Below are 26,136 nucleotides of genomic sequence, written 5' to 3'. Positions count from 1 at the left end.
TGCCATCTGCACTATTGTTGAAACAAGAAGCTTATTAAGGGGGTGCTAATTAAATTTTTTAGTTTTTACATAGGCTTCGTCACATTACAGAAAGCTCATCCGCCTCAGGTTTCGTCAAAACCGAATGTCTAATCACACATAAGTCATCTGCAACACACACAACAGCCAGTGCTTACAATCAGGCAGGCCGTATGCTTGTTTGCCACCGACGTAGTATGAAAAAAAAAAAAAAAAAAAAAAAAAAAAAAAAAAAAAAAAAAAAAAAAAGATGACTAATTAACAAAAAGTGTGTACAAGAATAATAATAAAAAACCGGCCAAGAGCATGTCGGGCCACGCTCAGTGTAGGGTTCCGTAGTTACTCTTCCGTCACAATAAGCTAAACTGGAGCTTAAAGTATAGTAAATTGTTAACCAAGGGATGAAACGGTACCTTTCAACAAATAGGCAAATTTGCATAATCAGTACCTAATTAAAGTAAGTCTTTTTACTATGAAAGAGAGACTTTTTGCGATAACTCAAAAACAGCTAAACTGATCATGTCCGCTATAGTTTTCATTTAATGTCTTTCTTAAGCTCTACTTCCACGATTTTTTTCATATTTTTTGGACCTATGGTTCAAAAGTTAGAGGGGGGGACACATTTTTTTTTCTATCGGAGCGATTATCTCAGAATATATTCACTTAATCAAAAAATGTTTGTTGAAGACCCGTATTAGTTTTGAAAGACCTTTCCAACGATACCCCACACTGTAGGGTTGAAGCAAAAAAAAGTTCACCCTCAATTTACGTGTAGGGGAGGTACCCTAAAAAAAAAAAAAATTTTAGATTTTATTGTACGACTTTGTCGGCTTTATTGATTTATATATCCGTGCCAAATTTCAGTTTTCTAGCACTAACGACCACGGAGCAAAGCCTCGGACAGACAGACAGACAGACGGACATGGCGAAACTATAAGGGTTCCTAGTTGACTACGGAACCCTAACTAGTTGACTACGGAACCCTAAAAAGAGAAAACGTATATCCTAATCCGGTAAGTACCCGGGTACAAACGTCCCCATAACATCAGCGGCGTTTCCACGTTGAACAGCCAACGATATACGTTGGACCAGGTACGAACCAGACCTAGACCTAGGATCGCAAAAAAAAAAGGGTTTTTTAGGGGTAATGCCATGAAGAAAACAAAATGCAAGGGCAGACTCCAACCAGCATCTTACGAGTAAAAGGTAAAATAGATAAAATACTCTTTATTTGCACACCTTAGTAAAAAGATGCAAAAGAAAAGAAAAAAATAATGATTGAATAGATGCAGAAAGGCGGTCTTATTATGTTACAGTTGAGTAGATAGGAAAAAAACACGAAAACATGGCTAATTTTCATTTATTTTTAGTTGTATGTCGTTACATACCCTGCATACATTAGCAGTATAATTTCAGTATAAAATAGCTAGTGATGTCGCCGATTTAGAAACAGCGCGCCAAGCGGGACGTTTTGGAAACTCAAAATCCCATACAAAATTATACTTAACGCAAACGCGTACGTCACGTCACGATGTCGAATTTTACACTAGGGGTTCAGACCTGATTCATTTTAATCAGTAATGTATTTTCAAAGTAATCGAGATAAAAGATTAAAACCCGCGCGAAATGGTCCGATTCGAACTTTAAGATACATCAAAAAATTTCTAAAAATACGACATGTCAGTGTCAAAAGTGAGGTTTTTGTTTGAAGAAATTTTTGACACTGGCATATCTGATCTAATCCATATCGTATGGATGAAATGTTTGACGTATCTTAAAGTTCGAATCGGGCGATTGTAATTTCTTGCGTCGCAATAGACAGGGATAAACAGCTTTTTTTATTCTTAATTGAAGAACGACCAAGCGTTCTGTCTGGAAACACAATTAATTAGGTACCCTAAGATAACTTATTTCGGAATATCATCATCATTTATTTCGGGCACAAATCCCATATACATATATAATATATAAATACATAGAAAACACCCATGACTCAGAAACAAATATCCGTGTTTATCAGACAAATATATGCTCTTACCAGGATTTGAACCCGGGACCATCAGCTTCATAGGCAGGGTACTACCCACTAGACCAGACCGGTCGTCAAATCATATGTTTAATAATAAAAAATAATTTATTGTTTTGATAAGATGCTCTACTATTCACATTCCCATGTAAATAGCGATAGCAGCACATAAACAATTGAACCGTAAGATCGGTAGAACTGCAGATAACAAGTAAAAGTTACATTCTGTACCCCTAGTGTAAATAAATTCGATTTCCAAACGTGACGTACGCGTTTGTGTTTAGTCTCATTTTGTATTGGATTTCGAAAGAGCGCGCCAAGCGGGACGTTTTGGAACCTCAAAATCCTATACAAAATGAGACTTAACGCAAAAGCGTTCGTCACGTTATGATGTCGATCAAAGTTACACTAGGGGTACTGATTCTTGTGACGAATTAATGCTGGTTCTGGCACAGTCGCAATCTGGATGTAACCTTAAGCCACACCATTGCCAATTACATTAGTTAACTCTAGTGAAATGTGTAATATTTCATAGAAAACCTTCACTGTCAACAATTACATAATAATTGATTGGTCACACATTTTATTTACTTTCATTTTACTTTCTGTAACTGGTTATTTACTTTGAGATAAACCACGTATTTATTGTGTACCAACGTCCACACGCAATTTGCTACACACACCACATTTTCACCCCTTTGAAGGTTGAATTCCAAACAGTCCTTTCGTGTTGGAGCTCTTCAATATTTGAAGTATATAGTTGTGTATCAAATTTCATAAAACGCTGGCAGCTTAGCGATAAGAACGTGAGACTTTCAATTCGGAGGTGGCGGGTTCAAGCACTCGCCTGTACAGTCTCGGACGTTAATTGTTGAGCCACTTAGGGTTTAATTTACATTGGATATAGTATTGACAACCAACTTAGCTTGAACCCTAAATAGATCAACAATTTAGAGTCTGTGATCGTACCAATGAGTTTTTCGGAGCTTATTTGCGATATATTATTTGATATTCGCCAGTCGCTTTTCGGTGGATGAAGACATCGTGTAGAAACCAGACTAATCTCAATAAGGCCTAGTTTCCACGTTGGGTTGTAAGGTCAGATGGCAACCGCTTTCGTGAAAACTAGTACCTCACTAGTAGGTCATCTGGATGAGATTGGCTCAGGACTGGGATAAGTGGCGTACTAGAAGAGAGGCCTATGCTCAGCAGTGGGCGATAAAAGGCTGATATGATCATGACGATGAGTACCTACGCAAATTATTTTAGTTGCCAAGTGGACCCCAGGGTCTCATGATCCGTGGCGAACATTCGAGACAAACGCCAGGAAGATAACGATGACATCTTTCAAATTTCAAGGACCTATTTTTAACGGCTTAGGCTATATGTTCATTCAGTATGTATACACCGTGTTTTTATTGAATTTCGTTAACTTCGGGGTATTGGTAAGTACGTTTAAGGAAACTAAATGGCATAGTTAATTTTCAAAAAAAAATTTTTTTTTTTGCTTTTTTTTTACTATTTTCATTTTTATAAAAAGTAACTAAATGTTGCATATAGCGTTGCTGTAACACGGGCATTACATTTAACTCAACCAAACAATTGAAAACTGTGACATATCAATGTCATTTCGAACGTCGATCGTCCGAGATAGTACTTACGTTTAGTAGCATATGTATGAACTCGCACTAAACACTAATCAATAAGTAAACAGGGCCTAAGGCAAGTGTACACGCTCGTAAGGGCCTTATAAGATAAAAATTAATGATTGATTATCTCCGAAATGGAGTTAATTAGAATATCGTTGTCTTTGAGAAAGTTACTTAATTTAAGCTCAGGAATGCACCCTCGAAATTAACGCAAATCAAAAAAAACACGGTGTATAACGAAACTGTTTTTCATACAAACTAACTCGAACAAAAATCGAAGGGAAAAAGGGAAGAGGGAAAAGAAAAACTACATGGATGAATAACCTTAGGTATTGGACGGGAATTGACGCTGCTACGCTTGGCAGAAAGACTGCGAATAGAGAAGAGGTCTGGACTGTGGTAGAGGATATGGTACCTAAAGAAGAATAAATCCCAAAAAGAATCTTGGCCTTCGAAACGAGAGCGTGCCACCTGTCCCGATCCTGCGCAACTTCCTGCCAATTACTGACGCGAAGCTTAAGCAGATCCGCCGCACTGTCATACCTGGGCTGTGCCACCGGACGGCCTTCAGTCAGTCTTTTTTTTTTTTTTTTTTTTTTTTTTTTTTTTTTTTTTTTTTTTTTTTTATGGTAGAGGAGGCAAACGAGCAGACGGATCACCTGATGGAAAAGAAAGCCCCCTTGACTGCCCGCTCCTCTCCCATTCTGAGTAGCTGACCGCACCAGCGAAGTATGTGGGCTTTCGTTTCGCCAATGATATTGGGCTCGGCCACTAACTCCTCGACCTCGGCATTTCTCCGGATCCTCCTGGTGCCATTATCTCACTGAATAGGTCCCAGGCTCTTGCCAACTTTACATACATAGATAAATATTATCGCCATGTCTAGTATATGTCTTGTCCATGTCTCATCACATATATGATTGATATGTGGGTGACCTTTGAGTCAATGCCTTATCTATATCGGGTCAGATGAGTGTCATAATTCAATGTTATGTCAATGAGTATCATCTAGGCTGGACATGTAACTATGTCGATAAATTGATATGTTTATATTGATTTAACAATAAAAACTTAAACAAGAATAATCTTACAGATCAAAATAAAAATTATAATTACAAACTAAACTAAACTTAAAATAACGCAGCAGCCGAAAACGCTGGCAGCATTTCCTCGATGGATTGTTATACTAATACGCTGAGCAAGGAAGTTGCTAGCTCTTCGGTCTCCTGTGACGTCTCTGAGTCTCTTTGACAGGTCTTTGCATAGACTGAGTGCCTGGGCCCCACGGATCCTGTAACTGATTTATTAGCATAAAAAACTCCATGAAAAACCCGTACAAAGACTAGCGTATACCTACAACTTATATGCATTCTTTGCAGCAAATTGCTTCTTAGAGCTTAGACTGTGTGGTTTACATAATAATGGTATTCTTTTATGCGTTAAAGCATTAAAAACCAAGTCTCGGAACCGGTTATAAAAATAGCTGTTAATACCGGTTTAATTCGATTTTATTCCGAACTTTCATAAAAACGCGATCGTTTTAAGAACTTTATTGTAAACTAAATAAACCTGTTTATTCGACGAGCGACGAAACGGCCGCCCGGCCTGGTGGTGTGCCGCGTAAATAAAGACACCGATATAGGAAGAAACCAGTTTTTATTGTTCCAAACCGGTTATTCTGACAAGAACTTTATGGAAATGTTCATCTAAAAACCGGTTTGAAAATAACGGTTTTACGAACGAAACCGAAATTAAAAGGTTTTGCTCCAAAGTACAAGATAACGGTATGGAAATTTAACCGGTTTCCGAGCCATGTTAAAAACAAAACTAAACTATTTGTTAAATAATCTTATCAAACTGATACTTTCTAAGTTAACATACTCCTGCTGGATAACAATTAGAGACAGTGCAAATTAATTTAATAAATTAATTCGGCAGCTTTCAAAAAAGTCATTGATGTCACGGGGGACCGTAGGGCTGGCTCCTTCCTCGCCCAACGGATCGGCATAGCGATCCAAAGGGGGAATGCAGCCAGCCTTATGGGAACCCTTCCACAGGGCTCTGACCTGGGTGATCTAGCTTAATATAAATAATTGAGCTAGGTCACTCATGTTATGGTTTTTTTTTAGGTTTTAATTTTAGTTTTGTAGATAGGTTTAATTTTAGGTTACATTTTATTCTAAGTTTGTTATTATTTAAATGTATAGTTGATAAATTATATAATATATATAATTAATATCATTTATTTTTATTAAACGTAGCAAACATAAACAAACCATTTTGTTCTGCTATCTCTCCTTAAGGCGACAACGGAAGTCAGCCAACCGTGCGAGTTGCGCAAGCGGGCATTGTCTTGCTGACCCTACCGTCTGTCAACACACGCATAATGCTTCTCACTGAACGTAATGTCACTTTGTGTTGCTAAATGTGACACTAGGTTATTAGTGCGAAGTTTGACAAATGAAATTATATTATTATATTATAACGAGCCTATTGTGTCCCACTGCTGGGCAAAGGCCTTACAGAAAACCGCAGCCAAATAACACTTGACCCTACTCATAGTGTTGTGTTCCTGCCGGTGAGTAAGGTTGCCAGAGCTCAACGAGGGGGGTGGGGTTAGGGTCGGCAACGCGCATGTGACTCCTCTGGAGTTGCAGGTGTACATAGGCTACGGAGACTGCTTACCATCAGGCAGGCCGTATGCTTGTTTACCACCGACGTAGTATAAAAAAAAAGGCCTCCCCCCTCTTCTTCCACTCATCCGGGTTTTGAGCTACGACCGGCCAGTCCCTCAAAAAGGAGTCTAAGTTATCCCGCCATCGCCGACGAGGTCTGCCAGATCCCCGGTTTGACTCGTGGGGCACCCAATCCGTGGTTATCTTGGCCCACAAGTCATTCGGCATGCGGCAGACATGCCCAGCCCAGTCCCACTTTAACTTGGCCGCTTTTCGAGCTACATCTATAATCTGAGTTTTTAAATATAAATAGAAATGTTTTTAAATAGAAATTATAGTTCAATATTATTTATTTATATTCCCTTTATTTCTTACGTTAGGCTATTTACAATAACCGCACATTTATCGACACCAAACTTCATGTTGATGGCACTACTGAAGACTTCGGTGGTTTTCAGTAGCTCCAACAAGTCTTGGCTATTTGGTGCAAATAATTTGAGGTCATCCATGTACAGAAGGTGAGAAATGACTTCACCTCTCTCCGAAGCCGGCAACCTAGTTCCAAATACTTCAGCAGGGTGCTGATGGGATTCAGAGCTAGGCAGAACCACAGGGGACTCAGGATATCACTCTATTTATATTATGTATAATAAATTAATATTGCAGGACAAATTATTACACAAATTGACTAAGTCCTACGGTAAGCCAAGTAGGCTTGTGTTGTGGGTACTCATATAACGAATTAAAGAAAAAACAAAATGGCTGTTTCATACATTTTGGACCTTGACATTTTCTATGGGAGAGAAAAAATTTTTCGCGATTTCGGGGTTGGTTTCATAGTAAAAGTTGCTCAGTATGACCTATATATTCACCCTGTAAATTATTGCAGGTGACTAAATAAATACATATAAATATCTGTGCTCATCACACAAATAAATGAACTTACCGGGATTCGAACCCAGGACCGGCTTATGATAATATGTATATTTAAAACAAATCATAGAATATGTAATTTTAATTTATGATAATAAAAACCAATGACAACATTAATATAGTATATGCCTACTCGTAATTTCCTTAAATTATTAACAGGTTGTAGAACCTTGTCGTAATAATGCAATATTGCAATTAAAATGAAGTAAGAACAATTAGTACGCTGTTTATTAACTTTGTAAAGGTCGTAAACCGAAAAGTTGACTACGCATGTTAACACAATTTCCTTCCTGTTACAGGGTATTTGGTACGTTTTGGTAACTTATTTTATATTGCAATACATATCTCTTGAAACTAAAATTTAGAACGTATACACTCGTTCTTAACACTAATCAGTATTTGCTACTAAACGTAAGTGCTATCTCGGACGATTGATGTTCGAAATGACATTGTTATATTATATCACAGTTTTCAATTGTTTGGTTGAATAAAATGAAATGCCAAAACATTTAATTACTTTTTATACAAATGAACAATAAAAAAAAATGGGAAAACCTTTTTTTTTATCTATGCCATTTACTTTCCTAAAACGTACTAACCCATACCCCGGAGTTAACGGAAATCAATAAAAACACGGTGTATAATATTATTTTTTTATAAATAGTATCTAAATGAATATTTAATATTACATATTTAACAATGGCGAAAAAAAGGGTAGGCCTTTGCCTAGGCTAGCAGTGGGACACAAAATAGGCTACAAAAAAATACTAGAATACACATTGCAACTGAATTTATTTGATGTGAAATAAAAATTATTGTTCGTTTTTTCATCAATTTTATTAATATTTAGACCTAAGTACAAGGTCGTGTTTGAAATAGAGTATAGACATTATGTATTTTTATAATGTTAAGTAAACAATTTTGTCGACCACTGTCCAATGATATGTAATATACTAATATTAATTAGACCTGTGACTATATTAAAATAAAAACTGATAAATAGGTACGAAAACATTGATTCAACTTACATTAAAGATTGTGAGTTAAGTATAAGAATGAACTGAAATGTATGTTATATATTATTTACAAAAGAAAAAGTGAACAATGCTTTTGTTGCAATTTTGCAAAACAACAATATATTACAAAAATACAATATTTTTGTATTTTTATAAGACTTTATTTTGATTGCAAAACCGCAGTGGCAGCATGGTTGCATTTTTATCGTCTGTCACTTTCGCACTTACATACTTGTTAGAACGTGACAGGCATGGTGACAAGCGATAAATATGCGACCGTGCTACCGCCGCTCTCATTGCAAAATACAATTATTGTGTAGGTAGTAGGTACCTTAATCTAAACAATGACTTTAATAAGACACTATAATGAGGTTATTAAGGCATAATAAGATTATGTACAAGGTCATTCGACTTAATGGCGTGTCAACGTACGTTGCAAGGTAAAGTAAGTGTAGTATTTTTTTTTAATTTATTTCAAAATTTAAATAAAATTATTCTGCAAGTAGGCCTCAAGGGCTCTTTTACAAGTCAATACAACATTTATAGTAACATCATATAGTGACATGAAAAATACATACAACATTTATAAATACAACAGCCAATACCTGGGTAAACATACATTATAATAATCTTAAAATAAATAATTACTACAATACAATAGAGATGTATAGTCTCTATAGTTAAAAATACATTAAATCTGGAGATGTAAAAGGTCTCCAATGTTAGAGTACTAATACTAATAAGATTTGGAAGTGTAAAGTCTCTCCAAGTGTCAAAATAAAATTTATACTGAATGAATAAATCGCGTCTGGATTGTTAAGCTACAGTCTCATAAACTAATGCTACAGAATACATAACTAGTATGTACCAAGTCAAGAATATTATAAAATATTACAGAGACGTATAGTCGCCACGGTTAATACATTAAGTTTGGAGATGTATAAGGTCCCCACGGTCTGAGAAAGTAATAATACACAATAGTAATGACATTAATATGATTTGGAGGTTTGGAGGTGTAAAGGCTCTCCAATATCTCATCTCTCATTTAACAAATATACGCCGCTACGACGCTCTATTTGAGACATCACAAAAACTAAAACTAACAGCAGTATAGTGTTTCCCCCATTAGTCATTCACACCACTCACGCCTAGACAAACACACGGTCAAACAGTCCTATCTTTAAACTAAAACGGGACTTTATCTCATGAGTACAATACATCAATGTTATACTATTGGTTCTCTGAGCTGTACTCGTCGTTTTGAAAAACACTCAAAAACTGAAACAAAGAGGATCCATACAGGATGTTCATTTACTCACCTGCAATAAGTTACGGCAGGGATCGGAAACCGGTATTTTTTGTATGGGAACGAAAACGGTATTTTTTCGTTCTTTGTTAATTACTTCATTTCTAATTAGGCAATCTAATAATACGAAGTCGTTATCTGAAAACACAACTGAGTCCTACATTTGGAGTATAAAATAAACCGAAATATAAAATATTTCGAAGTTTTTGCAAAAAACCGGTTCCGATCCCTAAGTCTTCTATGTCTTCTATATTGGTCGTACTGAGCTACTTTTACTGTGAGATTGACTCCGAAATCGCGAAAAAAAAATTGTCTGTTCTTACATTGTGGCTTGACCTTGAGATTTTTTATGAGTATTTTTTTGGCGATTTCGGGGTTGGTCCCATAGTAAAAGTTACTCAGTATGACTTATATATTCAGCCCGTAAATTATCGCCGGTGACTAAATAAACGCCCTGTATAATTATCGATCCTGGAGATGTATTCTGATTGTAACAACTGGTTTTGAATTTGATCTGGATTTGTTATGGATACGATCTGTTAGTGGTAAAGGTAACGTTTTCCATTGAATAAATGATACTTTTGACATACTTAGTATATGCACAACAAATTCAGAACCTGTTATTACATTCAAGCACCCGTAGCACGGTCTCATTTTTATCGCTTGTCATTATACCTGTCACTTTCGCACTTACATACTTGTTAGAACGTGACAGGCATAGTGACAACCGGGACCGGGATAAGTGGCGTACTAGAAGAGAGGCCTATGCTCAGCAGTGGGCGATAAAAGGCTGATATGATGATGCTGATGATAGTGACAAGTGATAAAAATACGACCGTGCTACCGCCGCTGAATAAGCGTCCTGCAAAAAAAATCACGAGAATAAATATTATAGGACATAGTTACACAAATTGACTAAGTCCCCACAGTCAGCTCAATAAGGCTTGTGTTGAGGGTACTGAGATAACGATATATTTAAAATATACAAATAAATAAATATAGAAAACAATAAATGCTCATCACACGAATAAATGCCCTTACCAGGATTTGAACCCGGGACCGTCGGCTTCATAGGCAGAATCACTATACCCACTAGGTCAGACTGATCATCATAATTAAGCTGCCTAACATACATACAAAAGCATTTGCTAGCGGAAACGGTGACGCTTCAAAAGAGACTACCAACAACTCGACTATTTCCAAAACGGTTCTAGTTACATGTCGTTCTATAGTGACTTAAGCCGTTTTTGAATGAAAGGTTTGAGCATAGATAAGATACGTAACATGATAACTGTTCTGACAGTTGGCAAACAGCAGGGCGACGAACTAAAATAATATTGACAGTGCAAGTTCCTGCCATTATTATTAGTCTGTGCCATGCAGAGGTCTCAAATAACTACAAACTATGGTGAATAGAGGTAGGTAGAAAACTCTCTTATGAAAGAACTTGCAAAAATGTCCAGCTGTCAGCTATAAATATCAGTTTGAATTCTCTCCAGAGTGTAGCTCTAGCCATGTAGCCACTTCCCAGTAGTGGCAGCATGGTTCCAATTTTATCACTTGTCACTATGCCCGTCACTTTCGCACTTACATACTTGTTAGAACGTGACAGGCATGGTGAAAAATGATAAAGAACCGACCATCTTAGACCTACAGGGCAGCTTATTTGCGGCGCTTGAGGTCTTCGGCCGAAGATGCCGCAGCGCTAGCAGCATCTTTGGTACCCGGAACATGGGACGTAACGCAAATAATTTTACATGAATATACCACGCCGTGAACAATGATGAGTCCACGTGCTTTATAAGATTTAATTGACAATGATCCAGTTGATATCGTGATAATGACAGGCGACTGACACGTCACTGTCTCTTCCAATCGCCCTTTAATAGTAACGTTTATTTTATCTCATGGATAACTCCATCCATACATCATATAGCCATTACATTATATATAGCCTGTAAAAGCCAGATTCTAATTTCATAAATTGTTACGATTTTGAACTGGTTTTGACACGACCAATGTCTTGGTGAATATCGCGCCTGTCACACACGACTTTCACTTCATTCATCAAATCTTGAAGGTCGTATCCATAGAGGTACAATAATATAGATTTGAAATGGGGGAGGGGGGAGATGACCGAATGAGATGCTGTAAAGGAACCTTCAGTTCTAGGAGTAGCAGAGAAAGCGCAATTATTGTCTGTCCTTGTCATAGTCTCACTTTTCCTTTCTGCCTAATTATAAGTGACGTAGACGTTTTTTATTGCCCACCGTTTTTTATGGTAGGACAATGAACCAGACCAAATTACGTAGGTCGTTTTTGGTATGTTGTCAGGTATGTTAAAAGGTTTTTAATTTTGTCGGATTGCGTATGTTCTCTCTCACGGGCGCATGCGTTATAGCACATCTATACGATCCTTTCATCTATGGTCGTTTATAAGATCAAAACCATAACAATTTGTTAAGTCTGAATCAAGCTCCAGGTCTTCATCAACTCCCCTATGCATTGTGCGCCAAAATCCGCTCCGGCGCAACTTTCCCGCGCACAATGGCTGACGCACGCGCTCCTGTTTCGGCCGTGGCCAATTGACTCCTTATTCAGCTGGCATGGTTAAACGGTCCGAATAAAACAAACAGGTAGAAAATGGTCCAAATAAACTGTCTCTTAACAATAACTGTCTTAGAAAAATAGACGTCTTAGTATATAGGTAGATAGATATACGAGTAAACTTAGGTACAAACAGCATGTTAACCAAGGGATGAATGGCACTCATATGTAGAGGCAGTTTCATGTTCCAACGCAATGAGAACGCCAACAGTCCGAGGCTGAAATGATACCTTTCACCCGAAATAAACACACTACTTTTTATTTCGAATACGAGGAAAATAAAATATACGTGTTTAAAAAAAATATAGGTACGAATTAGTACTTTAATAATATTTCTTAAGGGTACTATCAATTAACAATTTAGGTAAAAGTATCGTTATAAGATGGGAATTAAATATAAGAATGAAAATTTTACAATGAATCCATTTAAAACCTAATTATAATTATATAAAAAAATAAAAAAAACTTTCTTAGAAAGTAAATTGCTCTAGAACAGAAATGTATCACTTTCTGCACACTTTATAGAACAACAGAGCATCAGAGCATGAGAAATGAAGCATGAGCATGACCAGAGCATCAGATGACAAATCTACTCTCTTTCTTTTCTGTTCTCAATTATCTGCTAAACAATTTCAGATTATTTTAGAGACGAAAAATTAATTACACTAATTACATAATTAGGTACTTTGCCCGCAGGATATTTTTTAAACGAAAAATTATAATATGTAGAACAATTACGGTACTTTTGAACGCAAACTGTTTCACTACTTGAAAAAGTATTTCAGGGTGGCGGTTAATAAATAATATAAAAATAATTAACCGCCACCCTGAAATACTTTTTCAAATAGTGAAACAGTTTACGTTCAAAAGTGCTGTAATTGTTCTTTAAAAATCGATTAAAAAATATCCTGCGGGCAAAGTACCTAATTACGTAATTAGTGTAATTAATTGTGCGTCTCTAAAATAATCTGAAATCGTTTTGCAAATAATTGAGAACAGAAAAGAAAGAGAGTAGATTTGTCGGGTTATTCCAACTAGTTACCACCAAACCAAGTTGGTGGTGGTTGGTAAAAGGTGGGAAAAAAATTCCCAGTAGTTACCACTGGTAACAAGTGGGAATAACCCGATTTGTCATTGCCATGCCTACATTCTACATATTTGCTAAATATTTGCCCGTGAAATAGAATCACGGACCGAAACGATGGTATTAATTAACAGTAATTGCTCGTTAACTTTTAAACGTTACCCTTGAATCTGATGGATGTGGCAATTGCTCCTGTCCACGACAATTGGTGGTTTGACAACATTCGGGTGGCAAATGTCGCCATTTTTCATACTTGGGAAGATGACAACAAAACGTGTAGATCAGAGGGCCTACCGCGAACCACGTTCGACGTGTTACCTCCCTATCACGCTTACGTACGAATTCACAAGTGCAACAGAGAGGCAACACGTCGAACGTGGTTCGCGGTAGGCCTCCAGAAACGGGTAATTATCAACCGTACAATACGTCTTTTATCTTTTACAGGCTTTTATTTGATTTGCTCTGTGTGTTAGTTTTGTTAGGTAAGGCTACTTGTAATTGGAAATATTTAAAACGAACTATGTCGCGTACTATAAAATAAGGTCTAAAGTTATACCGGATAAAAAATACTAAACAAAGTAAACTCCATTTTTTCTCTTAATAATTAGGAAATAATGTAGGTATAATTATTTTATTTAACTTGCCTTGTTAGTATGTAAGTATGTATGTGGTTCAAATCTTGCAAGCTAAATGTGACCCGCTTTCCGATTTCCAATTGAGTTGAAATTGTGCATACATATTTACATCGGATGACAATGCAATATCATGATGACATGGAGCTAATCTGATGATGGAAACAGGTGGTGGCCATGGGAACTCTGTGATAAAACAACGAATAGTGGTGTTTGAAGTTGTTAGAATTATATATATATGAGTATTAGTTGCCTGTGGAGAAAAACAGTCGGCGATAAAAGCTTGTATGTGGTGAAAATGTTGTATTACACTTGGTAGCAAAGTTTATTTAACCCTCGTACCTTGAAACTTTGCAACGTTCAAGTTTCCACTTTTCGAATAGCTCGCAAAGCTCGTGGTTCAATTTTGAAGTCTTTCACTTGCTCGGCTATCAGTATTAGCACGGGCGGATTGAAAAAAACTGTATGAAACAAATAACTATTCTGGACCCAATGTTTCTCTTACGTTAGGTTTATGCCTTCCTTACGAGTACCTACTAACCTCTTTAACTAACTTCTATTAAGTTAATGGTCATAAACATATATCTTATAATGTTTTTTCCCTTGTTCCAGAGCCAATGTCCATCTAAAATGTCGTCAGCAGGCGCCGTCCTCCTGGAGGCGCGGCCGTTCAGGCCGTTCAAGTCCTCCGAGGAGTACCTGTACGCCATGAAGGAGGATTTGGCCGAGTGGCTGACTATCCTCTACCCTGAGCTAAGGATCAATGCTGACAACTTCTTGGACAGGCTGGATACTGGCGTCGCTTTGTGTCGGGTAAGTGTCATAGATTTATAGAGATTGTAGTGAAACACAACTTGCTAAACAAACACTGATTTATTTTATAAGTAAGGGTACGCATTTATTAAACTACATTTACCCGTTAGTTACATATACTACAGAGGTATCTCTAGGTCATATATGAAACAAGTAGCCTTATTATTGGCTTTGAGGCTGTAAAAGCGCTCTGAGGACCTGTACGCCATGACGGAGGATTTGGCAGAATTGCTGATCATACTGTACCCTGAGCTTAGGATTAGTTGGATAACTGGCGTCGCTTTGTGTCGGGTGTCTTAGATTTACAGAGATCTTTCTAGACATTTTTATGAAATAAGGCGTCTTATTCTTGGCTTTGACGCTGTTCAAGACTCTGTGGACTTGTATGCCATGAAAAATGATTTGGACGAGTGGCTCACTATCCTCCACCCTGAACTTAGGATCAAATGCTTTCTTGGACAAAAGTCGTGCGTGAAATGCGCCCCAACCACTAAGACGATCGTCGTGTCGTGTCAAAATCATAAGAAATTTTAATGATCAAAGAATAAAATACACAAAATAACACTTTAGTAAATCAAATGGATGAAACGAAGCTGACAAACTGTTGTTGACAGCTTTTATGATGACATTTATAGCGAATAAACACATAAAAGAAACATTGACACACATGTTTGTTAAGCGTGTGTGACAAATAAGGAAAACCATGGTTCTACCATTTTAATATTTGAAATTCAATTGTAACTACCTATATAAGTACAATACTACCTACAGATATTTATTTATGGACTTCATATGGACAAACGGTATTCCAATCCTCTTAGTACCTATTAGGTTCAAAACTGTGCATTTCAATAGGCATAGTCAGCCCAAAAGCCTCACAAATCTTATTTTATTAATGTTTGTAAATAAATAAATATCGCAACTCGACACTATCATTATCAGTTCATCAATAAAAGCGATAACCAATCAATAAGGACGACGTATCAGTTTATCTCTTAATGAAACATACCTGCTATCTTATCAATAATATAAATATGATAATATTTTCTTGGCCCCTGTGTCAAGTGGCGCAGCGTAAGGAAATGGCTTGACATACGCTTGGGTAGTGATCAATTTTATTCGCTCCATGCATTACATGATTGTGGCACCGCCAAGGCTCGGGAAACGGTTAATTTTTCAAATTTTTCAAGCCGTTATCATGTACTTGGCGCAAAACCTTTTTTGGTTTCGTTCGTGGAACCGTTATTTTTAAACCGGTTTTTAGGAGAATATTTCTATAAAGTTCTTGTCAGATTAACCGGTTTAGAACAATAAAACCGGTTTCTTCCAATGTCGGTGTCTTTGTTTACGTGGTACACTACCCCCGTAGTGTACCACGTTTCGTTCAGCTGGCCGTCTCTTCGCTCGTCGATTATACCGGTTTATTTAGGTTATAATAGAGTTCTTAAAACGTTCGCGTTTTTATGGAAGTTCGGAGTAAAACCGAAACAAACCGGTATTTACTCGTATCATTTTCCTATCATTTTCATTTTGTAGGATAGTTATGCTTGGGTTGTGATAAAGTGAAACGAATAAATCATAGATGGGTCAACATTAAGCATACTTTACTGCCAATTTGCGAAATGTCCCACTTAAGCAGTTCACATATTTCTATCAAAAGCTGATGTTTTCTGCGAATAGGTACATACTAATTTTATTACATTTTATTTTGGCCTAATCCCTACTAATATTATAAATACAAACGTAACTATGTTTGTCGGTCTGTAATCTTCTCATGCTTAAAACCTTTTTTTTTTAAACTATAACGGACTAATTGTCCGTTATAGTGTCCCTCTCCCCGTGATCTCTATAGGTTCCGTTGTGCTATTTCTGGCCAGTTACTGATGAAGGTGTCTAAGTCGTCTGCCTGGGTCTGTAACTTGCGGCATCCACATGGTGGTTATACTAGCCCACCTATCCGGATGCAGATCTATTTAGATGAAATTTGGCACGGGAACAGTTTAAGTGCTGGGGAAGGACATAACTATTATCATTTGATTCACTCAGATAAAGTCACGTGTAGAAGCTAGTATTTGACGCTAGTATTGACGACCTGTCTGGCCTAGTGGCGCCTGGTCAAGGCCTAAAAGCCGAAGGTCCTGGGCTCGAACCCGCATAGCGGCATTTATTTGTGTGATGATCACAGATATTTGTTCCTGAGTCATGGGTGGTTTCTATGTACCTATATATGTACTATTGCGTCGCCTAGTACCCATAGTACAAGATTTGTTTAGTTTGGGATTAGGTTGATCTGTGTATTTATTTATTTATTTATGTATAGACCAATATTGACCAATGTGTTTTCCCATTCGGGTGCAACAACTCCCACACGGACTCCCGAACTGGTTCAGTACACGGATTGGCAAACTGGCTGGGTATTGCATTAGGTGCGCGGGCGCTGGTGAGGTGAGCCAGTGTAGTGTGGCCTTTAGATCCCTGTCACTCTAATAATATATTAGAGAAAGGTAGAACATCTCCCAATTTAATTCTGATTCTTCTAGCTTTTTAACCGACTTCAAAAAAGGAGGCGGTTTTCAATTCGGCTTTTTTGTACGTTTGCTACTTCAGAACTGTGTTATTCCTGAACTGATTTGGAAATTCATGTTTTTGTTTAATTCGCAACATCATTAGCGAAACGAAATCCCACAGACTTCGCAGGTTCGGTCACCTATTAGGAATGGGAGAGGATCGGGCTGCCGAGAGGGCGTACTTGGGAAGACCGACTGGTGGCCGCCTGGTAGGTCGGTCCAGATACCGCTGGGGAGAGTGTGGAAGCGGATCTGCATCAGATTCAAGCCGATAATTGGCAGGAAATGGAGCAGGATCGGGAAAAGTGGTGTACTCTCGTTTCGGAAGCTAAGACCCCCTTTGGGTCGCTGACCCATAATTACTATTACTCGTAGGAAGGAAGTTGTTGTTGATGAGTTTCAGATTGGACCCACTAATGTCAAAATTAATTTATGAAGATGATTAAACCCGCAAAGTTGCAACCAACTACGATTGATTGAATGCTACCTATGCCTTAATCTGGAAACGGCGGGGGTTTTAGGACTGGTTTAATCTAGTAATCAAATTAAGCAATTATAATAACATCCAAGATAATCCGGCAGGCGTTTAGCAGAATGTCACTTTGACTCTGACGAAACGTGACGGTATTTAAATTAGATATGTACCTGTCAACGTGCACCTGGTGGTTGACCAGTTGTAGGCCTGTGTTTTGGTGTTGGGTAATCCTTCATTAACATAAGTACGTGTGACATGATGTGACAGAAGTTAAGATTTAAAGTTTGCTGGCAAAAGTTGATACTAGAAAATTCGTAGTAGTAGGTTCACTTAAAATTTACAGAAATTGAGGTACACGGGTGAACTTATCCCAACTTGTCAGTTTTTCTTTAAGATAAGTTAGCAGCGATTTTGACAGCCCAGATAGTGCACGTGTTATTTTAAACGTCAAACTTCTATGAAATTATGACGTTTACTTAACATTTGCACAGGCTGGGCTATTTAAATCGTTGCCAACACAGCTTGGTCTGACTCTATTTCAGTTTATAATTTATATAGTGTAACTACTTAAAAAACACAAATAAAAAAAATCATAAAACTAATTTTATGTGTTCCCTAGTGGAACTCCCTATAAGGGGGATCTTTGCCGAGTTGGCACCTTCGAGTGGGTGAGTGGAATACTCTAATAAGATAAAATAATTAAATGAAAGAATGTTATTCTGATTCTGACGAAACTAGAAGTTATTTAAATGAGTTATGTTCCTGTCAACGTGCACCTGATGGCGGCTGACCAGGCAATCAGTGTTGGGTAATCGTTTGTTTACTTATTTACATAAGTAGATATGACAGACGTTCAGATGGAGGAAATTTGCTGTCAGAATATAAATTTAGAAAATTAGATATCACAATGGAAATGGAACAATGTTCCCAATTTTTGTAAAAGTCTTGAAATTCGGTATGTTTATTTATTTATTTATTTATTTTACATGGAGAACCAACAGCTATAACTATAAGTTAATAAAAGAGGTCCTGTTTTCATGTCCAGTCACGTCAGATACGGTTAGGGACCACGATAAACTCCCGCCATCTTGGAAAATGTATTCCATCGTTTAGAAATTCGAATGTTTTAAAATTTCCACTTAATTGAATTTAATAAGTGCGCCATTTTCAGGCAGCATAACACATTTCCTGAGGTAATGCCTAATTAGCTCTGATAGGTCTAATTAGCTCCGGCATGCCTACTAATATATTTAACGTACTAATGTCAAATTATAGATTTTCAACTTTTGAATTGACTAGGTGCTTTAGAGAGTCACAAGAAATTCGCCTAGTAAAAAATTGTACATTCCAACTACTATTTACATTGAGCATTCGCAACAATTGCGAAGTCCGCAAGGTCGGGCCGATATGGAAGACGCTAGATACCATCTTTGTTTTGCAACTAAATTACTTTTAAGGTCGCACGCTACTGTTCGCTTTGGGTGTCAAGAGACATCGGAAATTTGTATACCTACTCGTATTCAGAATTAGAAAGAGTAAATTAGGAGTTTTTATACGTAAGTTCATGTTCTTCTCTTTATTTATTTAATCGTATGGCGATATTGTCAAATAGGCAAAGATACACAAAAGATAAGGCAACATCCAGGTTATGCAGCCACTGCACAGTTTCGGGCGTCAGGTTGATGTGATCATCTCGTCTCCCCGGGTAGGCGCGGAGAGGACATCTCCATGGTTTGGTCTTCGATGCCACAATCACAAAGCGCGGAGTCGGTCTATCCCCATTTGTGACGGAAAAAGTTACATCGTCCAGTTCTTAGGCGATTCAGTCGGCACCATTGCTTCCTAGGGAGGTCCATTTCCTTATACTTGGCTGTTGGGTCAATATTCACGGCCGAAGTTTCAGCTTGGTTCATCCAATCTTGTTTCCATAGCTGATCGGTGTCAAAGGTCTCCTTAGAAAGTTTTGCTGCCGCTGCATATACTGGTCGTCAGGACTTGAGTCCCGCTGCAGGTGGGTTGGTAAACTCTGGCTTCTTGTCTTATTGTCATTGAGCGCATGCAAGCGTGAGTGAAATGGATGTGCTTGCACGGGAGCGCAGAGAGATGGATGTGAGGGCCCAGGAGCGCAGATATCATATTTTTGAATTTTAATTATTTTGTACGTTTAAATATATAAAAAGTAATCGATCAATTCCCTCAAATATCATATTGCCGATTTTTAGAAGCAATTTTAATAATTTTGGCTTACGAGCATTAGGTCCTGTCTTCATATTCCATCAGGTGTGACTACGGCCAACCGCCGATGAGATTTGTGATAGTAAAAATTATAGAGTACTCTCTATCGGCACATCTTAGTAAAAGCTTAGAGAAAAACAATTGATTAAATATAGAGGTAGAAAACAGGCGGTCTGAGAACATCTAGTTTGGGGATTTCTCATAAATTTCCCCGTCTCACTTTACCAACATTTCAGTCTTGAACTTGGAAATGTCTCATACTTCAAACACAGTACATTCCACCGGATAGGCGCAGTATTCCTGCGAGTATACAGTATCGGTTACACATATCTGTGAGTCAAGTTACGCTGAAACAGTGTAATGGGGCCTGATTCATTGAGCTCGCTATCTTTTTATTATAGTTTAAAACTTTTAGGTTTGTAGATATTTTTCAATCGCCGCCCTACACACCGGAGAGTGAAGACATGCCAAAGATTGTGTTCAGTAGTAGCCTATTCACTCTTGCTTTAAAAAGACCGAGGTCATATTTATCAGGGAATACAGATGGCGGGAGCGCATTCCATTCTTTAGCAAATCATTTCGCGCGGACAAATGGAAGATTTACGACGATCGGGTGCATTCGTTCCCCGCGCCTGGATGTCCGATAATGGAAAAGGATAGATAGAATATAAAGGAAAAAGTAGGCATAGAAATATAAATAAGCATAGAGTGCACACTCCATACATCGGTTTTCTTGCCAAAACACGTATTATTTTCGTAGTCGACACCTTTACGTTTACGTTTAAAATAACACTTGCACCGTCCGGGCTATCATAAGTGCTGGACCTGACCGCTTTTTTTCCGGAGGCGTTGACCCAACTTTCTGGTATTTTTTTTGGCAAGTTTTAAGTTAAATTATAAAAATTTTGTCCACGCCGCAACCAGGCTGGCAAATATAGACATTTAGTTAAGCTATTTCGTAATAGCAGTTAGGCATGACGAAAGCCTTCAGTTGCCGCGACTGTCTCAGATTAGCATAACCGAGCATATCATTAAACACCCTGTAATTATAGCGGCTTAGCGCCCGGCGCGGGCGCCGGTACACAGAATATGGAACAGAGAGTACACTTCACAATGTCCTATTTCACAATGTCCAAGTATTGAATATCTAATTAGCAAATAAAATTATTTTATCTTTATCTACCAGTTAAGCTTATTTGAAGATTGTGAAACGCCAACGATGACTTTATTCGTCAGATAAGTGGCAAGTAGCTTATCCAGGACTTTAGTCGGACATTGCGAAACAGGTCCTTAGTATAATAGAAACGCAGTAACATTTCTAATAGCAAAGAACATTTAGTATAGAGGCCTATTGCCAAAGTAAATTTTGTAGTCACCTAAATTTACTGCCATCTTTCGACACAGGACTAAAACTTTTAGAATGACATACGGCTATTTGACCCATGTCCTTTCACTGATATGCACTAAATATCAAACGGTGTTGCCCTACTCGAGTATAGGTCAAAGGTATATCGCCATCTATTCGAGCATACATTTTTCTTGATGTTTCGAGGCACGTTTTTATCTTAGACTTTATTTATTTTATACAGAGTTATATATCTTTGGTATTACATAGAATTGCACACAACATGACACCGTAGTGCATAATATGAGTTGAAGTTTTCAAATCAAAGTTTATAAAAAAGTGGGCTATCTGGCTACTCTGTGGCACATGCGCCGGCGCTTGATTTATTAATTTTACTGAATAAAATAATAATTACCGATGATAGATTCGCACTTTATGACTATTATGTTAGGCCTGGCTTTGTGAAATAATTGGTGGGTAAGTACTTGTAAAAATAACGCAATGCTAGCTTGTTATGATTTATTGATTGTTTTCAAGCTATTATTTACTTCGCAATGTTACTTTTATTTATTTTTCATTTAAACTTTATTACACACTAAAAACGGCATTCTCTACCAGTCAACTTTCCTTTTGTGTGTAACTCTTAGAACAAACAATATATTTAAAAGCGAAAATCACATTTTTTAAATGTACCTATAGAAAGTTCTTTCCCCTTATCTTTAGCGTATAGTCGTATGCACTTCAGGGGGCCTAGTCAAGATAACAATCGTACACCGACAAGAGTCAAACGAAAAAAAAAATTAAGCGTCATGACTATTTGTATACATTGTAAAAACCTTTATGCCTTCAAATTCAGTAAGATACGAGTATTGGTATAAAATACCGGCAAGCGAATATCGCAGGTCTGGATTCAAACCCACAGCCTTTTCCATATCGCACGTCACCTGCGCCGGCGCCTCCGCCCACGGTAGATCGGCGATAGATCGCCGAACGCCCCCGATCGGCTCAGATCAAGGCCGATTGGTAATTCGAACAAGCGTACACTGGCTGCTATAAAACATGACAACTTACAACATTGTTAAAGAACATCATAATATGTAGGCAAAATCAGGAATTTTATAGTACATTGTGCAAAGAGGGGGGGAAACTGAAATTTTGCAAACGAGGTCTTTAGATGCACGACAGCCGCAGGCTGCTTCTTACACCCGGAGTTACAAATAATTATTTTCATCATCACACACCTGCGAAGAAAAAAACTAAATTTTAAGCGAAATAATTCCTAAATACGGTGACATTTCTAACATTCGTCCGCCATTGTTGTCATTCTTTGACAGGTTAGGCATCGAAGGCACAGACCTATCCGGCATTCAGCCACGATTGAAAATTCTGAAAATATATTTCAAAGGCAATTTTTTTTTTAATATAAATAATAAAAATAAATTATAAAGGTTAGTATTTTAAAAGTGAAATTTATTTATACCTACTTGGTTCGTAGGGAGTTATAGCTTTTTTTTCACAATCCATAACTGCCGCGGGAATAATACCTTTGTCCTTTTGTGCCTTTGTCCTTCAGTAAACCTGCATGAGATAAGATCTTTTTCGAGCAAGTGTGATGAAAAGTAAGTTTCGCACACACTAGCGAATATGTTTGTGTAACAGACCAAAGGTAAGGCTAAAGATTATGTTGATATTACGCAAAATGTATCTGTTTATTTATCTATGTAAATGCGTAGGCCGACATGTTTTTTTATCGTATCGCTATGATAAATTCATGTTTATCAAATGAGTGACACTGAAAGCAACAGATAATTTTGTAATGCTGTGTTAGAGATTGGTATCATTGAAAAACTGTCAGAAGTGCACTTAAGGGCAGGTGAAATGGGTCACTATGGAAATATTCATAAAAAGTGGCTCGTTTTTATTACTTTTATTTTTAGTACTGACACATCTAAGGAATTAGTTGTATTAGGTTTACAAATAGATTAGTTAAGGCATGTATCAAATTATAACCTTTACTTAATTGTAATCATACGCATACGTATTCATACGTATGCATACGTATTTCAGTGATTGTACACTTTTGTTTGTGTTTGTCATACATTCACCGTTACTTCTGTTTTACTAATTTCCTCAAAGGTTAACTGGAAGAGATCCCATACAGGGATAAGTTCGCCTTTGTTGTATTTAATTTACTCTGTAACTGTGTTTTTCGTGTTTTTATTTCTATGTACAATACATGTGGCATACTTTGGTATGCGAGGTCGTGTATTCCCTGGAGCTGTTACAATTGAAATGAAATTATATACAGTATACGGCTAATGTTGGTTCTGTGAGCTGTAGACCTGGCGAACCCAGGTGACTCCGCCATTTTGAAAAAATATCTGATGAAAAATAAAATATATTTAGTCATCGAATCTGCTCATAAAGACGAGAATCGGTTGATGATTGCGACCTGTAGAGGGGATCATCCGGACATTATGAAATAATTTTGCCCAAGCTGAAACGGAGGCCTTCATTAACGCCCAGTCAATAAATAATGACTTGACAAGACTTCTCATTTGCACGGTACTAGTAAATAGAGGTGGATCATTAACCCACTCGCGATTCGTCGTTAATAGGTAGATATGTAAACGGCACCAATTATGGGACATTTAAGAGAAAATTTGGAGTACTTGATGAGAAACGCCAGTTACGGAAAGAAAGACCTAAGCCCTCCTACGTGTACACGTTCAACGCAGCTGGCCAACTTTATTGTCACGCGTGCAATAGAGTATTTAAGAGCAAGTTCGGCCTGGCCAGCCACATTAGGGCTCATGCTAGACAACCTCCATAATGTGTTTATTTGGGGTCGCCGTCATCGAAAACGATGAGGAGGACTATACTATATATTTCACCAACATTTGTAAAAAATTTACTGCTTTATGCTTTAAAAGTTGAATGTCCAATTCGTCCTTTATGTTTTATATGTATTGAATGAATTAAATTAAAACTGGTTTTTTGCTCCAGTCATGGGATGTATGGCGCCATTAATTTTAAAATTAATAAATATCAATGAAAAATTAAACTTAAGCAGCTTTTTGGCTCTTGTTTATGGTAAAATGTTGCCAGCGATTAAAAACTGATGGTAAATACTTGTTTTACAGGATTTGTCCATACCATCCCATTACTGGGGCCTGTTCCATTATAGGGGTGTTTACTATATAACAGGTTCAGATTGTTGGGGTAGTACCATGATGCACCTTACGTTGAACCTTGCAAACTACCTACTTGTTTGATCAACGAGGTCATTTAAAAAAAGATTTCTCAAAAATTTTAGATTAAGTAATTGAATTTATTTATAGTGGATTCAGCTTAAGAAGGTATAAAAAGTAGTAACGTAGCTAATACATAATATCCGGGAGACCGAGCTTTGCTTGCGAACATACAAAAACTAAAAAATGCGCGTTTTCCCAGAGAAGACCTAGCTAGAGCGTTATTCGCCCCCAAGTACCCCCATATAGCAAAATTTTATCGAAATCGTTAGAGCCGTTTCCGAGATCCCCGAAATATATATACATATATACAAGAATTATTTTAAGAAATATATACTTACATTTAATAAAGGCATAACATGTACTTAAACGGTTTTATTTATATTGGAATTGAGGTCTTGCCCCGCATATTCCCAGACAGCCACGGGCATTTGAAAAGCAGATCGCTTCAAAGGAACTTCCATATGTATTCCAAGTACGTGACGGTAGTGCTAAACAGGGATGGAATGTCTTTCAATATTCGCGAAAACCAATGCGAATATATTTGTTGTTACAGATCAGTGATTAATATTCTCATCTGTAGCCTATTCATTTTTGATTTGAAGATACTGACTCATAGATTGTAATCTTGAAGGAATACATACGATAAGTGCGACTTTCGGGCCCAACATTGCTATTATTTTTCATGTGAACATTATGCGTCACTTACATTAGGTCAGCGGTTCCTAACCTGGGGGTAATTACCCCCGTGGGGGTAAAACTGGTATTTCACGGGAGTAATAAGCTTAATTAAAGATATCAAAAACATAAGACCTCTAAGAAAGACTATTGATGATTATTGGGAGGAGGGGTAAAATCAGGATCCCTAGTTAGGGGTGACAGACTGAAAAGGTTAGGAACCACTGCATTAGGTTGATCGCCGTGTAGATCTGTGTATGATATCCCCTGATATTTATATTTTATTTATTGCGTACTACGCTATATTTTTGTTAAAATATTCGAGTTGCATATTTCCTTAGCCTTGGTCTTCGTCCTCCTGCCCTTATCCCACGTTATGTGGGGTCGGCACAACATGTTCTTCTCTTCCATTCTCCTCTATCATTCGCCACCTCAGCACTCACTCCTTTCTTTCTCATATCCTCTTTCACACAATCCATCCATCGTTTTTAGGGTCTACCATCTGCTCTCCGTCCATCAACATTCATTCCTAACTTCCTTAGCCTTGGTACCTACATAAACTAACTGTTTCTGTTTAGCCGAATGGTTGACTTGCAGGGAATGCCTCAAGGCGTTATGTCCGCCATTTGTATTCTTTTTTGTAAATTTGTGCAATAAACTTTATATAAATAAAGATATAGAGCCGTATAATACACAAATTTGCCAAAGTTAATTTATTATATGTATGTCTATTACGTAACACGTCTATTTTGTCTCTAACAAAAGTTAACGATTTAAAGCTGATTTTTAAAATGAGGATACGACTACTTAATTGTAATTAATCTCG

The 26,136-nt window shown here is 37.4% G+C and overlaps 1 protein-coding gene across 1 annotated transcript in view; it reads left to right on the top strand.

The window, feature by feature from the left end:
- The window catches only part of LOC133529077 (GAS2-like protein pickled eggs), a 143,453-nt gene that overhangs the window by 10,710 nt on the left and 106,607 nt on the right, over positions 1-26,136 (top strand). The window contains exon 2 of the mRNA XM_061866694.1: positions 14,559-14,759. Within this exon, the coding sequence (XP_061722678.1) occupies positions 14,577-14,759 (183 nt within the window). The 5' untranslated portion in view covers positions 14,559-14,576. The remainder of the gene's footprint in view (positions 1-14,558; positions 14,760-26,136) is intronic.

The sequence above is a fragment of the Cydia pomonella genome, chromosome 20, assembly GCF_033807575.1.
Source record: "Cydia pomonella isolate Wapato2018A chromosome 20, ilCydPomo1, whole genome shotgun sequence".
NCBI lineage: Eukaryota > Metazoa > Arthropoda > Insecta > Lepidoptera > Tortricidae > Cydia > Cydia pomonella.
Note: the sequence above shows the minus strand (reverse complement) of the source record. Positions and strands in the feature narration are given on the sequence as shown.